The sequence below is a fragment of the Mesitornis unicolor genome, unplaced genomic scaffold (genome assembly GCF_000695765.1).
Source record: "Mesitornis unicolor isolate BGI_N332 unplaced genomic scaffold, ASM69576v1 scaffold8672, whole genome shotgun sequence".
NCBI lineage: Eukaryota > Metazoa > Chordata > Aves > Mesitornithiformes > Mesitornithidae > Mesitornis > Mesitornis unicolor.
Window position 1 is genome coordinate 15,227 of NW_010169811.1, and position 16,685 is coordinate 31,911.

Below are 16,685 nucleotides of genomic sequence, written 5' to 3' on the forward strand. Positions count from 1 at the left end.
GTGTTTGATCTGAATTCCAGGTTGCAGCACTTCTATGGATAAAATTGGTGGCACTTTGGTAATTCTTGGTGGTTCATCTTTTGCTACTTGCTTTCTTAAAGGATTATTAGGATTTGTCTTACTGTGAGGAATAAGTTTGGTAGATAATATTATGCACTTATTTACATTTCTTTCGTCTTCAGGACTAATGGCAAAAGAGTAAACCGACATGGCAGCTATGGTCCCACCTGTGAAGCTGAAATGGCTTGAGCATCTAAACAGCTCCTGGATCACAGAGGACAGTGAATCTATTGCAACAAGGGAGGGAGTTACTATCTTATATGCTAAGTTAGTCAGCAATAAAGAAGTAGTGCCATTGCCCCAGCAGGTTCTGTGCCTCAAAGGACCTCAGTTACCGGATTTTGAGCGGGAATCCCTATCTAGTGATGAACAGGACCACTACTTGGATGCCCTTCTTAGCAGCCAGCTGGCACTGGCAAAGATGGTGTGTTCAGACTCTCCATTTGCTGGAGCGCTTCGAAAACGTCTCCTTGTGTTGCAGCGTGTCTTCTATGCACTTTCTAATAAATATCATGATAAGGGTAAGGTGAAACAGCAGCAGCATTCACCAGAGAGCAGTTCTGGATCAACAGATGTACATTCTGTCAGCGAACGTCCTAGGTCAAGTACAGATGCACTCATAGAAATGGGGGTTCGGACTGGATTAAGCTTGTTATTTGCACTGCTAAGACAAAGTTGGATGATGCCTGCATCAGGACCTGGCCTCAGTCTTTGCAATGATGTTATCCATACTGCAATAGAAGTTGTGAGCTCTTTACCACCTTTATCTTTAGCAAATGAAAGCAAGATTCCACCGATGGGGTTGGACTGTTTATCACAAGTAACAACATTTCTTAAAGGAGTAACAATTCCAAACTCTGGGGCAGACACCTTAGGTCGTAGATTAGCTTCTGAATTGCTTCTTGGATTGGCTGCACAACGAGGTTCCTTGCGGTATCTTCTTGAATGGATAGAAATGGCTTTAGGTGCTTCAGCTGTAGTAAACACCATGGAGAAAACCAAGTTGCTGCAGAGTCCAGAAGGGATGATCAGCTTTGATTGCTTTATGAGTATATTAACACAGATGCGACGATCTTTGGTAGGTATACCAGCTTTGGTTTTTCTTCGTTGCAAATGTAGTTGCATTCTTAAATTTAGATAGTTTCTCAATACTAAATGCCAGTTTGCTGAACAGTTCGCTTAATAGGTTAAAAAGGGTTGTTTTTTTTGTGAATTTTTTTTCAGTATTTCCCTTGTTACACACAGTCTCTTTCTTTCCCTCCCTGCCCACCCATTTCCTTGTAGGTAGAGGAGATGAAAGAGCAAAACAATCCCTGTGTTGTCACTTTTGGCATTACATTCTAACTTCAGGAAAAGAATCATGATCCACTTGCACTTTTCACTTAAGTTTGTAGCAAAAAAAAGTTAGAAAGTATGGAACTTATTTTTTTTTTGCTTGCTTTGCTAAATTTGCTTGGAATTCAAAGTTTTGCGATATGCCGTTTTTTCCTGTTCACTGTTATTTATATTGGACTTTTCTGCTCTCCAATTAACTTGGACATCTGCTTATACATTTTTGGAGAAAATGTAAAATTTAAGATGTGTAGCGTTTTTACTGCTGCTCAGGAATTAATGTGATGATAAAATGTTTGTAAGTATGGCACACTGCTTTTTATGTTGAGTGCTTGCTTCTGGTCCTAGATAAAAATTGTTTTCAAAGCTCTGAAGTTATTGCACAATACGCAAGCTTCATGTGCCCAGACTGAAACAGGGAAGGACTTTTTCCCTGAAGTGGTCATTCTTTTCTCTTGTCTCAGGCTTGTAGTGCTTGCTAATAAACATAAATATTTAAAACTAAAAATCTTAAAGAATGAGGACCAGGAGAAGAGCGTGGCAGTGGCAGGGTCTAAATTGGATTGAATGTCCTGGTGGGCAGCTTTATTTGTTCTTGGGTTTGAACTAGATTTAAACCTAGCGACCAAAACGTGGAAGATATTAAAAGAAAAACATAGTCATTTTTAAATTAAATAATAATCACTTTAAACAAAATGCAAGTGGCCTGCATTTTGGAACAAAACAGTATTAGGAGAAATTAACTATAGACCCAGATATTGTCATAAAAATGAATAAATAAGAATGTTTAACTAGCACTTGTCACATTTTTGTTATCCTGAAGTGTATGCAGATATCATAGCTCAGGGGGGGAAGGTAGTTTACTTATGCTTATAGAAGGAGCTTTTAATTTTGCTTATCTGTAAGAACCAATCCCTAATGTATTTTGTACAGGTGCACTGTTGCTGTATGGAAGTATATTTCTCATAATAACAATATTTGAAAATTGTAGGGATCATCCGCTGATCGAAGTCAATGGAGAGAGCCAACTAGAACATCTGATGGCTTGTGTTCTCTTTACGAGGCAGCTCTGTGTTTATTTGAAGAGGTATGTCTTGAAACAAACCTGTACTTCAAGGTATCTTTATACCTGTACTTCACTTCCCCCTCACACATCTGATTGGGGTGTGTGTATGGTCCAGTCTCTGATGTAAAAATTCTGGAGTAGAAAGTGAGAAAAGACAAAAAAAGGTGAAAAATTAAGATGTAGAGATTCAAAGTAATTTGGGCAAGCTGATGATATAGTGATGGGTGATGTGTTGTGTGCAGATAATCATACAGAGGGGAAATTAAAGTTGCATTAAACATTGTGACTGTGTGGAAATAAATGAAAATGCTACTGTGTAATAAAACTCATTTTAATAGGTTTGTCGAATGGCATCAGACTATTCGAGAACCTGCGCCAGCCCCGACAGCATTCAAACAGGCGATGCTCCCATTGTTTCCGAGACCTGTGAAGTGTATGTTTGGGGTAGCAACAGCAGTCATCAGCTGGTAGAAGGAACTCAAGAGAAAATACTTCAACCCAAGCTTGCTCCAAGTTTTTCTGATGCACAGACAGTGAGTGACATTTATAGTGGTACATTGTGTAACATTTAACAGTGTCATAGGTAGAGTATGAATTTGGAAAGTAGTACTTTATTTCTGAGTGTGGAGTTGTAATGCAGGTATGATGCGCAGAACTAATCACACAGATTATTTTATTGAAACACTTTTATTGATACTTGGAAAACACATTTTGTTTCTTTTTTAATAACGCGCAGAGATCGCTATCCATGTAACAAGAACTGAATTATCTGACTTGCCATCTAACTCTGCATTTGCAGAGATGAATTTGCTTGCCTGTAGGTTTTGGGGCTTTTTACTGTTGTTTGAAAGGTATCTTAACTACTCAAACTTTTTTCCGTTGGTGGTTTTCACACTAAGGTTGCCTAGTTTAAATGTCTAGACAGGGCTAACTGCCTGCACATCAGCCTTAATTAGCTTTGTGAAAATCAGCATACTGTGTGCTCTTTCTGCTCTCAGTCACAGATTCTGCAGTTGCAACTGAGCATTTCTACTGATGCATGACACAGAATAGAATAGTTTGCTTTTCTGGTACTATATTGGCTCTGCAGTGTTGACTTAAGTAAAAGCATTTTTTTGGTCACTAGACAATTTAGGTACATTTTGTGAAATTGTGTCTGTTGACTTCACTTACATATTTTACATGTCCGTGGACTGCGCGACCAGGCATCGTGAAGCAAGTTTATGCATTCAGAGCACTTTAAACAAAATGCTAATACGGAAGAGTGGAATGAGTGATCTGAATGAATGAGTTACTCTACTTAAAGAGTACTGTATACACCTAGACAACATATTTATGCAATTTCGCACTGGCATAAAGAATTTTTTATTTAACATTTATTTATGGTCTTTGTAGGATTTGCCTATATGAAGAAGTTAATTCACAGTAAATAGGGCTGTCACCGTACAGTCCACCACCTACTTTGTGCCATTTTATGATGTGGACATGCAGTGCCTTTATGCTTCAGATTTGAACCTGCTTTGCACTTATGGTGTGTTAAGATTCCTATAAGAAATTATTGCAGGGTTAGTTGGTTTGCAATTATGTCATTCTTCAGCTGTGTGCTGACTTTCCAGTAGACGCAAGTTCTTACTTTCTTAAAAACCTTTGGTCTTGTTTCTTTGGTGTTTATGTAATTAAAATGCATAGCCTGAAATAGTAGTGAATTTTTAGTGTTTGACATGTTTCTGTAATGTTAACACTTGGTACTGGTTAAAATTAAAGGAAACCTACATTACTTTATCAACCTGTTACTCTGTCTTAAGAAATTAAGATACTTTCAGAGACTGACTGTTTCCATCCATAAGTAGATCTATGGATGATAGATATCCATAAGATGATCTATGGAGATCTGAAGGCAGCCTGAGTTCCGTAGTTTGTAGAAGAGATACGAATAAATGAAACACATTAAGCACTGTTTACATCCTTTATCTCAATAAAACAGATTTACTCAAAATACTTTTCAATAATCTGAATTTTACTGGTTGCTCAAGTCCAAATTCTCCTTAATTTTTACGTCATGTTATGTGAAACAGTTATGTTAAGGAGCCAGACATTCTGTTTAAAAAGACAAACTTCTGGACTGATATGTGAATTTCACATTTATCTAATACTTCTCTCTTACTATTTTAACCTTTTTGTTTGTAGATTGAAGCTGGACAATACTGTACTTTTGTTATTTCTACGGATGGCTCTGTTAGAGCCTGTGGTAAAGGCAGCTATGGGAGACTAGGACTGGGTGACTCCAATAATCAATCGACATTGAAAAAATTGACATTTGAGCCTCATAGATCTATTAAAAAAGTGTCGTCTTCAAAAGGATCTGATGGTCACACTTTAGCATTTACAACAGAAGGGGAAGTCTTCAGCTGGGGTGATGGTGACTATGGAAAACTGGGACATGGAAATAGTTCAACTCAGAAATATCCCAAACTTATTCAGGGTCCTCTGCAAGGAAAGGTATGTTTTGTGTAGTCGAACACCTATTTTTGTTCTGTTCAGTCATGCTGTGTAAAATTTGAAATATATAAAATCTTAAGAGAGAAGTTCTGTGTTCTGTGTAAACTTCTTTTTGAAGTTGGGCTTGCTTTCAGCGAAGTACTGAAACTTATTACCTTTAGGCATGTGATTTGGACAATGGCATTGTCATAAACCGTCTCATATTCTAAGAGTGAAACTTGCTCGTGTGCCTTTTGCTGAACAGCGATGACATTCCAGGAGACGGTTGCTTTTGTTAGCTGTAACATTAGGACTTATCGTATACAGCTTTTTAGTGGCTTTATTTGAAGTGTCTTTGTATTGTCCTACAAGGCCTTCTCTTCCCCGTCTGTCTCTGTTTTGGCCAGTGTTTTAAACATCCACTGATGCTTCTTTTTGCTGCTCTAAGACTAGGATATCATTGTGGTAAATTTGCTTGATAAATAAATCATGACCAGGTTTATTTATGAACTTCTGTTTGTGTACTGATTTCCACTTAGCAAGTGCTAGAGAAGATTGCAAAGAATAATTTGTGTGTACTTGCTCCACACAAGTGAACGAGTTGATTTACATAAACCGCTGCTGAAACTTGAGTTTCATAAGCTTTCAAACTTCCTATTCAATTTGTATAAAAACTTGACCTTTATTTTTGCATGTAATGTAGGTTGTTGTATGTGTATCAGCTGGATACAGACACAGCGCTGCTGTTACAGAAGATGGAGAGTTATATACATGGGGAGAAGGAGACTTTGGAAGATTAGGTAATTTTAAAATTTCATAAGATGCTTTTGGAACAGTTCCTGTGTCTGATAGTGCTACTATACATGTATTTGCTTGTTCTCTCATTGTCCCCTCTAAATACACATACACATGTGCACAAGCGTGTGTATATAGGTGACACTATTAAAACTAATGCAGAGACTCTTACGCATTTCATTTTACAAAGATTCTTCTAATTTTTAAAGTACTTCTGTTCAGGAAAAGCTGCCTTTATGCATTCTTAAGACTATTATATGATTGCTACTGCAATGTAAATGTAAAGAGCAGATATTTTAAATAAACTGGAATTCTAGCTAAACGTGATCTGGTGATTGTAGGATGGTTCTTTGAATAGCCATGAATAACTGGCAAATAATATCAAGGGTCACATTCTAATGTGACACTAATAAGGACGCATGCCTTTAAGTTTGCCAGAATGGCTTTGTAATTTTACGTGTCTAAATAATTAAATTTAACTGAAACAAAATTCACATTATCTCTGTTTGCTAAAAGTTCTTGCCTGTTTCTTGATCTTTGCTGTACAGCTGGTATGCCTAGCGTAAAACCACCCTTTTCAAGCAGGTTCAGTTGAACGAACAGATTTTGCGTAGAGAATTGCTTCAAGTTGGGCTTTAGTTCCTTTCTGCTGTCTTTACTTTACTTTAAATGTCATGATTGCCAAGTAGAGGGATGAAAGCAACTAACTGACGGGGCAGAAGATGAGGACAGTGTTTTTTTACAACCTAAACTGTCAGTTTTTTAAGGTAATCAGTAGAAGTGCTGAGCCTATCCCAGCTCTTAAGAGAAGAACAGTGAATTAGAGGTTTAACCTACAATTCCAGGGCGCATTGTGGGAATGTTCTCATTGAGTTAGAGATTAACGTGAGCTTTTTATGTGCTTTGGAGATCTTGGAGCGTGCAATGGTGAGTTCCAGTGTGCAGCTAAAAAGTTGCATTTTATTAGGTCATAGCAACTTGTTCACATTTAGTCAGTAATGGATACCATATAGTATTCTTTTCCCCTCTGTTCCCCATTTTTCTTCTGTATTTGCAGAATTTCGGTAGTTTATTAAACGTGTAACTCATGCTTGTTATGAAGTAGATGATACTGTCATTTATCAGTTGGAATTGTGACTGTCTAAAACTAACTATTTTGCTGGTTTTATTTGTCTGCAGTATGTATGCTTTTATTGACAGTAGTAGATATAGGTAGCAAATCAGCTAGTATTAAAGGCATTTGTACTAGTAATTCTTTTAATTTCTTTTAAACTACGTAGATCATAGTCCTATGATTTAGTGGCTGTAAGGTTTGAACGAGTGTTCTGGAGTATATCTTCCCAAAATGGTATGTTTGTTAACCTTATAGATAGATCTCTTCCAAACCTCACTACAAATCTTTCCAGAAAGTGGGCAGAAATTACCATTTATGATAATTACAATGTATGTGGGTTTTGCAAAATCTAACTGAAATTACAGACAATAAACAAATCTTGACAAGAGGAAAACCTGTTTTTCTTTTTATCTTAGGTCATGGTGACAGCAACAGCCGCAACATTCCAACCTTAGTAAAAGATATTAGCAATGTAGGAGAGGTTTCATGTGGCAGTTCACACACAATAGCTTTGTCCAAAGATGGGAGAACAGTGTGGTCATTTGGAGGAGGAGATAATGGTAAGTTAAACTAAAATTTTGCTACTGATTTTTGTCTTATTCCATCTACCTCATAGCCTCAGTCCTCCTTGCAGTTTGGGATTTGTTTTGTCATTCGGTAGCTGTTCAAAAAAGGATTTTGGTCAAATCTTAATACAATATTTGAAGCTCAACTGCAAGTTTATAGACTTTAAAAATGGATTATCAGAAGGATGAGAGGCTTTCACAGGGCAGAAAGCTCAACGAATGCATAAACAATTCTGGAAAAAATACTTTGCTCATAACTTTCAAAGAGTTTATTTGATATGTCAATAATTGTGTTCATGTACTATAAACTGTTGCATTTAAACTGCCTCTTGAAGAAATGTCTCCCATCTCAGAATTTAAGAGCTTCTAAGCTTTGTTACCAGTAGATGCTTTGGCAAACACAGAATAATTCATTTTCTGCAATTACTGTATTTAGCTAAATTTGGTTATGCTGCTAGATAAAAATCAAAACTCAGATTAAAATTGCTGTGTTATTGCTTCCTAGCCTAATGTGGGAAAAGAGGAAGATTCATACGACAGAAACCTGATAATCAAATTGGTAGTTAATAGAACCGGGTAGGAATTGAATTTCATTCGAAAACTGGCTCTGACATGTGCATATAAGAATTGTTCCTTCTTCTCTGTCTCCCTTTTTCTGTCAAGTCAGTTTTTAACAGGACAGGCATCTTAACCTTCACAGGATACTGGATTTTGCTCTTCTGTTTCAGTAAATTATAAACAGACTTTTGGGTATTAATAAAGTGCTACAAAAATACCATTGTAGGAAAGCTAAACCAGCATGAATCAAACATGACCTGTGTAAAAATTATCAATCTGTGTAATATATTTCACATTTTAGTTTGGTTTTACTCTTTCCTTTAGAGGAATGTTTTATTGTCAGCACACTGACGTGGTCAAGTGACAGTCCTTGTTTTTGAGGTCACTGATAGAAAATGGTCAGGTTGTGGAGGCGAATAGCTGTTTTCAAGAGAAAAATTAAAGGAGGAATGAGGGAATAAAAATACTGATGTTTACACAAATGCACACAGCTGTTAAGAGAAAATGCAGAAAAATTGGGTGTTTTTCAAGTCACTTTATAACGTTGGAAAGAGAAGCTTTGTAGTTTTTTTTGCCAATGTGAAAAGGTTTAGTGCTTTGAAAGTCTTTAGTAATTAAACAGCAAGCAATGAATAGTGTAGATATATGGAATTAATATTTCAATTTTTAAATACGCTATAATAAATATATATTTTCTGAAGTCTGTAATTACTGCAATTGAAAGAGAATAGGTTTGCTCAAATCCATAGTATGTTTTAATTTAAAAAATGTACTCTGACGTTTTTGGAAACCCAAAAATAATTCTTTTTGGTGCTTTTAATTGTCGTAGTTTATGTACTGAAAACACCTTCCACCTGTGCTTTCCCCTTTTGTAGGCAAACTTGGTCACGGTGATACAAACAGAGTATATAAACCTAAAGTTATAGAAGCCCTGCAAGGAATGTTTATTCGAAAAGTTTGTGCTGGAAGCCAGTCTTCACTTGCCTTGACATCAACAGGGCAGGTAGGCAAAAACAAGTTTTCACTCAAATAACAAAAGTTGGTGAAGATGGTATGAGTTCATTATTTCAGCAGTTATTATTTTGACTGAGAAAATATTCAATAGTACTTAAATATTTTGCTTAGCCACAAAAAATTTATTATTTTGAGGTTAATATAAGGTAACTAGTGCAAAACTAAATTGGATTCAGGAAGCAAAGTGGGTCCTGGAAGGAAAAAGCAGTGAAATTCTTGTAATTTTTAATGCATTATCCAACTCAGGTGGTTAAGTAATTTAATAGTTTGGGTTTTTTAAATGTATGTGTATTTTATAGTATAGGTGTTAACTGAAAGTTTTATTTCTAGTCTGAAAAATCTCAGGAGAGCGATAGATGTTTAGGGGGTCAATGAAGGCCCTTACTGGCTTGATGTATACACATGTAATACAATAAGCATTTCTACGCATGTAACCTGACTGATGTCCCACCCTTATCCCACTGTGATTCAAAGGCAATGGGGTATTACAGTGTGGATTGGGAGTCTTGAAGTTTGCAGTAGCAGTTTGTTTTCTTGCATCAGCCTCCCCATTGATGTACTCTGTGGCAAGTGTTTTGAGTGGTTGGGAGGAAAACACAGATGATATGAAATTAGCGTTAGAGTCATGAAAGTAGTGTGCCTGTTCTGTTGAAAGCGTAATGTGCAAGTGGTTATCTGGTATTTTGTTTGTTCATGGTCACCACTGCTTTGACGTGCTGACGTTATGTGGTTTGTTTGCCCTAGGTTTATGCGTGGGGCTGCGGTGCATGCCTTGGCTGTGGCTCTTCAGAGGCAACTGCTCTCAGACCCAAGCTTATTGAAGAACTGGCTGCCACAAGAATAGTCGATATTTCGATTGGTGACAGTCACTGTTTGGCACTTTCTCATGGTAAAAAGAATAAGATGTAAAAGCACATAATCTTCCTCTTGATCAAAAAGCAATTGTATCTCAAGTTTTGTTTTCTACTTTATTTATGTTTACAGATAATGAAGTCTATGCTTGGGGTAACAATTCAATGGGACAGTGTGGTCAGGGAAACTCTACTGGTCCCATTACCAAACCGAAGAAAGTAAGTGGCTTAGATGGAGTTGCGATTCAACAGATTTCAGCAGGCACTTCCCATAGCCTTGCCTGGACAGCTCTTCCAAGGGACAGGTAACAATGACACTGGGGGACAGGTGTAATTTTTTTGTACAAGTCCACTTTGGAATACACGCAACTTTTTCCTCAAGGTGTTTCCTATGTTGTGCATTTCAGGTATTCTACTTTTAATGTTTTGGACTGGAAAGTTTTTTCTTTTCCTTTCCTTCTCTTTCTCTTCCTCACTTTCCTCCTCCTTTTTAAACTGCTACAGATCATAAGTGAAAATATAGCAGCACCAAAGATGTGGATATTAGTTCTTTGTATATGAAGATTTCTTACCTGATGTTAAACAGAAATTACGTCTGTTTACTGAAAACTGACAAGTTATGCAGTGAGAGGAGAAGTAACTCAGGATTTTTTGTTTTGCGCTTCTGACAGGATTTTTTTAATGGCTTAGGCAGTTTCCTTTAGTGTAACAAGGAGTAAACTAAGCACAGACATGTTAATGTAAACTGAAAACAGGTACCTAAATGAATAGTTTGGTTATTAAGATACCATAACTGAAATAATCCTTTGTTACATCAAAGACATGAGCAAGTGATTGAAGCAAACCGGTAAACTTAAGTTTTATATATGGACCAACACAGAAGAATAGAAAAACTTAATATTTGGAAGACAATTCAGGAAGAATTTAAAATGCTGTGTTTTAAAGGGCGCTGTCTTAGAAAAATCAATTAAGAAAATAATGAGACTCAAATAGTACTAAGTGGTACTACCCCTTTTGAACTCTCCCTATATCAGTCTGTTTACAATCCAGCATTGTGCTAAAACCAGCTTTGTGAGTACTTGTCTGCTTTTGCATGAATCACGTTAAATACACATGGCTTTATATTTATGGCATTGTAGGTGTTTTTGTTCATAAATGAAGAGTGATTTTAACTTTACATAAAAGAGAGTAGAAAATACCTTCAAGGATCAGGAAGTTAGACTGCCTCAGTCATATTAGTTTCTTCTAAGTCAAAGATTGATTCAGTCAAGCATGTACTCAACCTCTTTTGCACTGCTAATTTATTAAAGCAGTTGGGATGTTCTCAGTAGTTAACCTTTGTTGATGTTTGATTCCAGGCAAGTTGTGGCATGGCACAGACCCTACTGCGTAGACCTTGAAGAAAGTACCTTTTCGCATCTTCGTTCTTTCCTTGAGCACTACTGTGACAAAATTAACAGTGAAATTCCTCCACTTCCTTTTCCTTCTTCAAGGTATATACAGCATATGCATGTTAGAGGTCTTTAGAATTATTTTCCTTTATTGCAGCAGTGCGAGGCTTAGTCCTGGTTGGTTTTCTCTTTAACAAGCATGAGTGTTTCTTCACTGACAATTGGGAAAAACACTGTAAATATCAAAGATCCTTATGAGTCTTTTGTTCTTGTTACAAAGTTTATCAACAGTTTTTTTTTCTTTTTTAAGAAGACTAGAAATTAACATCCTGTATTTTCATTTTCAATCTGATTGTTGTACACCTAAATTTTCTGAGAGAAGGTGACATTTATTACTACTTAAAATGTTTGGATTTTTTTTTTCCTTTACGTTAGGAAAATATTTGGCTGGCTCTTTGTGTATTTGGGGTTATTTTGCCTTCTGATTCCTGGGATTACTTTTCTGAACTGAATGCTTCTTGGAACCGTTGTCCACAAAGACACTTTTTTTTGTTCTGGTTTTGATTTTTGTTCTTTTAAATAGATTGGCAGATTTCAGAGGAGTTTCTTTAGAGTCCCAGTTGTAATTTACTTACCTTTCTGATATGCAAAATCAAATGAGAGTTAAAAGCTTACTCCACAAATAAGTGAAAGGTAGCAAGGCCAATAAGCAGAGAGATTAACAAGGGTGTATTTCTTTTTACAGGGAACATCACAATTTTCTTAAATTATGTTTGAAGCTGCTTTCTAATCACCTTGCACTTGCACTGGCTGGAGGTGTAGCTACTAGCATTCTTGGCCGGCAAGCTGGTCCTCTTCGAAATTTGTTGTTTAGATTAATGGACTCTTCAGTCCCTGATGAAATTCAGGAGGTAAGTTATGCATTTCTGTTACATGTGAGAATTCTTCTACTCTCTTTTCTTTTTCTTTGGCTATGTAATTAGAGATTTTTCTGACTTTCAGAACCTTGGCACTCTGATGAACATGATTCTGACTTACCAGTTTTACTCATTAAAGTTAAAAAACTTAATCACCGTAATTGTTTTATGATCTGAAAGCAGAGCAGAATTTTTGCGTGAGAATTTCAAAAAGCTGCCTTTGTTTTGGAACATTTTAATTATTTTGCTTGTAATAATTAGCCTAAAATATTAATATCTGCATTACAGACTGAAAGATCAGTGTGCTGATAAATTCTGATGGTAAATGAAATGAAGTAGATGTTTCAGATATCTTTTGTGTGGTGTACTGGTTTTTTTAAAGGTACAGTTGAGTTGATGCTTTATTTTTTTTCCCCACTGAAAAAGTATTTTCTGCTGCTCTATTTTTAGGTCGTAATTGAGACTTTGTCAGTAGGTGCAACCATGCTCCTTCCTCCATTGCGAGAGAGAATGGAATTGCTACATTCTCTTCTACCCCAAGGTCCTGATAGATGGGAAAGCTTATCGAAAGGGCAGGTAAGGTCAAGTAAAACTATGCTGTGCTTTGAAAGCAGTTTTGGGGTTTTTTGGTGGGTTTGTTTCTGTTGAGTTTGGATTTGGGTTTTTTTTTTTTTAGGGCTGAAGGGTTTTGGGTTTTTTTGGGTTTTTTTTTGGCTAGAACATTTTGAACAGCGAGGTGAACCTGATTTGCAGAGTGCAAACACATAATTGGTGAGATGCAGTGCAAAGCCCAACTTAACAAAAATTGTAGCCTGGCGAAATCAGAATCTAGTACGGTAAGGGGCACTACATGTTTTCTCAAGTGAAGCTTGACTACAGAAAGTTTAGGAATCGCTCTGTTAGTGTATCTAGACAAGTTTAAAGGTTAGATATTTTTGAATACTAGCCCAATTTAATAAGTTTTGGTAACAGAAAATTAACAATTTTCTGGGAAGAATACTGTATAGTGCTTTTCCTACATGGATTTCACCCTACTTTGCAAAGTTGATTGGGATGTTTGCCTGCAAATGAAAGGAAATAAATTCAAAGAACATTTGTTTCTGTTCTTGAGGGCAGAAGAAACTGAAGCTTCAGCAGTAGTCTCAGGTTAAACGATGAGAGAAAATATTACTCAATTCTGTACACATAGGATCCTGGTCAAACCCTTTGTTTTATAAACTATGGAATAGACTGGTTTACACTGGTACTGAAACTACGAAGAATGATGATCTGATTCTAATTTTTAAGTATTTCTGAACATTAGTACCAGTACAAACTAAACCCACTGGCAGTTACTAGGGAAGAGCAAGTTTAGGTGTTTCAGGAATCATTGCCTTCCTCAGCAACAGTGGGGAGCAATACTGAAATGGAAGGTCCTTTGGTCTTGCCCTGCTCACCCTGCTTTTTACCCTTTTCCTTTTTCCTGTGTCTAGAGTGGAATAATTACATGCACACCTCTAGTGATCAGATGGCTAGAACAAACTGGAGAAAGCATTTGATCCAATGTCTGATCTGTCTCTCTTAATCTCAGATTTTTACTAGGTATTGCCATATAATTCAGTGTATTTATCTGTTCTCTTACACTACAAGTCTGCAGAAAAAAATGTTGGTTTTTTTTTTTTTTTGTAAAGTCTTCCAGCTTATCATCACATCTCCTTAGGGTATTTTTGTTGCATAGCTATGTCTGATGCTTTTTTCTTCTTAGCTTGTTATTTTATTTTGATTAACAAAGAGTGTTTCTTGTGTCTAAATATTTTTCCTTAGAGAATGCAGTTGGATATTATTCTGACAAGCTTGCAGGATCACACCCATGTAGCTTCCCTGCTTGGCTATAGCTCACCATCTGATGCCACAGACACTTCCTCATTATGTATCAGCTATGGAAATCTCTCTGATCAAACGTATGCTGTTCAGAGCAGTCATCCGGATACTCATCTAGCAGAAATCTTAATGAAGACTCTTCTAAGAAATTTGGGATTTTATACAGTATGTATAGGCCTTGTATTTATTTATTTATTTATTTATTTATTAGATGGCAGTTATTTTTGAATGCTTAGAAGGGTTAAAAGTTTTTCCCCACTTTCAGAAAATGGTGCTCTTTTTGCTTATCTAAAGTAACATTGCCATATGTATTTATCCTGAAGTGAACTAAAATCGGTTATGTTATTGCAGTGGTATTTGTTGTTTAACTTGGCTTATCTAAATCAGTAATGTTTCATATCAGACTAAAGTATTTTATTGCTCTTACTTAGGATTCAAAATTTTTTGAAAGAATCTAAGACATCGAGTAAGTAGGTTGTGTGGAACCTTATTTCTCAGTATAATCTCAGCCACCAGGGAAAGATAGACACCAGGAATGTGAATCTGTTTAATTAACTTTAATTAACTGGGGTAACTACCTTACAAATAGTTCAGCAAGTATCAGTCAGCCATCTTATACCTAGTGTGTGAAACAGATTGTTGCTCTTAGCTGTATAACAGTAGAAGCTGATGAGAAGTTTAGGGAGTTACTCAACTAGCCAGTTAAGTGTAACAGCAAGAAGAAATGTGACATTTTTACTTCTCTGGCACAGTATCCCTGTCACCTGAGGGTGAGGGCTGGTAGGTTTTTCATCTTTTCTCTAGACCTCCACCAGTACTCTAGATTGAGATAGCTTGCTTTGAATTATCTACTTGAAGCTGACTCAGTTTTTCAACTGACAATTTTTTCGATTTAGGATTAAGTCAAGCGGCCATCTACCTTTTATTGCTCCTTTTATTGCCATGCGAGACAGGGCAATGAAAGATTCCAATCTGGAACATTTTATGTATCAACCCACAATAAATTCTAAAGGGTTATTAATTATTTTAACTTACTGTGATTTTGGGGTCAGGATGGGGAGTGAGTTCTTTCATCCAGTTATCCTTGGTGAGTTGAGAGAAAAATATTTCTGCATCTGAAAATACCCTTTTTAGAATGGAAATGTTCACCTGACAGCTATCACTATACATACTGTGACGTTCTAAATGACTGTAGCTTCAAGTTTGGTTATCCCATGATCTGCTTGATATCTGATTTTTGATAATCGCATGTGCACATGGTAAAGTTAAAAACTTCTTTCTAAGGTTACAGTGAAGGATTTGAAGACAGAGTTAATTATTTTCCGCCCTCCCCCTTTTTGTCTTGATAGGACCAAGCCTTTGGAGAACTGGAAAAAAACAGTGATAAATTTTTACTGGGTACATCATCGTCAGAAAACAGCCAACCTGCTCATCTTCATGAGCTTTTGTGTTCACTGCAGAAGCAGTTGCTGGCTTATTGCCACATCAACAGTGTTAGCGAGGTGTGTCCTTATTCTTACCATTTAGAGGGAGAGAAATTAATTCAATGTGTATGACCACCAGAATGTTGTAAGATTTCTGTTGAAAATCTGAGTACATGAAAGCTAAACTGATTTAAATAGTGAATGCCTTAAATACAGTTACAGAATTATTCTTATATTTGGTTGCATGTTTCTTTCCAGAATTCCAGCAGTGTGGCACTGCTTCACAAACACCTTCAGCTTTTATTGCCTCATGCTACAGATATCTATTCCCGTTCTGCAACACTGCTTAAGGAAAGCTCTTGGAATGGTAGTGTTGGAGAAAAACTGAGAGGTAAGTGTTAATGGAATAGTCAGTAATGGTGGCACTGTAAGGTTAAGGCAGTTCTTTTGTTTAGATTTGAATAATAAAATAACTCGCTTTCCCAGTATCTGCATAAAGTAGACATCCCAAACCTCCCCAAAGGAAAGATTGTCTACCCAAGGATAGCATCTTGTTCACGTTTTTGATGTAATGCTTTGCATACAGGACAAATACAGAATAGAGAGGATATTGTCTCTCTGCATTATTTTTTCAGTTTTGTTAGTTCTAGATTTCTCTTTTTGAAAGTACCTTTTTCTTGAGATTACTGAAAAGCACAAAAGTAAAATACGGAATGGATTAGTAATTATTAAATAAACCCCCCAATTTGACATGTACAGTTGAGGCATTTTCAGGTAGCTGAGATATTTTTATGCAATTCTTTCTGAATTGTTAAATTGTATTTGCAAAGTAATTATATTCTGAATTATATGTGAGTGTTTTTTTCTCTGTAGGTGTCATTTATGTATCAGCTGCTGGTAGTATGCTCTCTCAGATTGTCAACTCGTTATTGTTACTGCCAGTATCAGTAGCTCGGCCTTTGTTGAGTTACCTGCTAGATCTGTTGCCACCTTTGGATCGTCTTAATAGACTGTTACCTGCTGCAGCTCTTTTAGAAGATCAAGAATTACAGTGGCCACTACATGGTAAGTACAATAAGTTAGACACTTTTAATCTGAAAAATAAAGAATGGCGTGTCACATTTCTATAGTGGAAGTTTAACTTTCCCTTTTAAGATAGTAATTTTTTTTTACCTAAATGTCTTGCTGCATCTCCTTTTCAAGTTCTTAAATGTATTAGCATGCCTTGTTCTGAGATACTTTGAGCTGCAGGCAGACTT

General features: G+C 36.4%; 1 protein-coding gene across 1 annotated transcript in view; it reads left to right on the forward strand.

Annotated features, from left to right (window-relative positions):
- Positions 1 to 208: 208 nt before the first annotated feature.
- Positions 209 to 16,685, forward strand: part of HERC1 (HECT and RLD domain containing E3 ubiquitin protein ligase family member 1) — a 77,827-nt gene continuing 61,350 nt past the window's right edge. Inside the window, exons 1-16 of the mRNA XM_010179479.1 lie at positions 209 to 1,138; positions 2,384 to 2,479; positions 2,797 to 2,991; positions 4,646 to 4,957; positions 5,640 to 5,736; positions 7,262 to 7,405; positions 8,845 to 8,972; positions 9,728 to 9,872; positions 9,968 to 10,139; positions 11,193 to 11,327; positions 11,971 to 12,136; positions 12,593 to 12,718; positions 13,946 to 14,167; positions 15,352 to 15,504; positions 15,685 to 15,817; positions 16,300 to 16,491. Of these exons, the coding sequence (XP_010177781.1) occupies positions 209 to 1,138; positions 2,384 to 2,479; positions 2,797 to 2,991; positions 4,646 to 4,957; positions 5,640 to 5,736; positions 7,262 to 7,405; positions 8,845 to 8,972; positions 9,728 to 9,872; positions 9,968 to 10,139; positions 11,193 to 11,327; positions 11,971 to 12,136; positions 12,593 to 12,718; positions 13,946 to 14,167; positions 15,352 to 15,504; positions 15,685 to 15,817; positions 16,300 to 16,491 (3,346 nt within the window). The remainder of the gene's footprint in view (positions 1,139 to 2,383; positions 2,480 to 2,796; positions 2,992 to 4,645; positions 4,958 to 5,639; positions 5,737 to 7,261; positions 7,406 to 8,844; positions 8,973 to 9,727; positions 9,873 to 9,967; positions 10,140 to 11,192; positions 11,328 to 11,970; positions 12,137 to 12,592; positions 12,719 to 13,945; positions 14,168 to 15,351; positions 15,505 to 15,684; positions 15,818 to 16,299; positions 16,492 to 16,685) is intronic.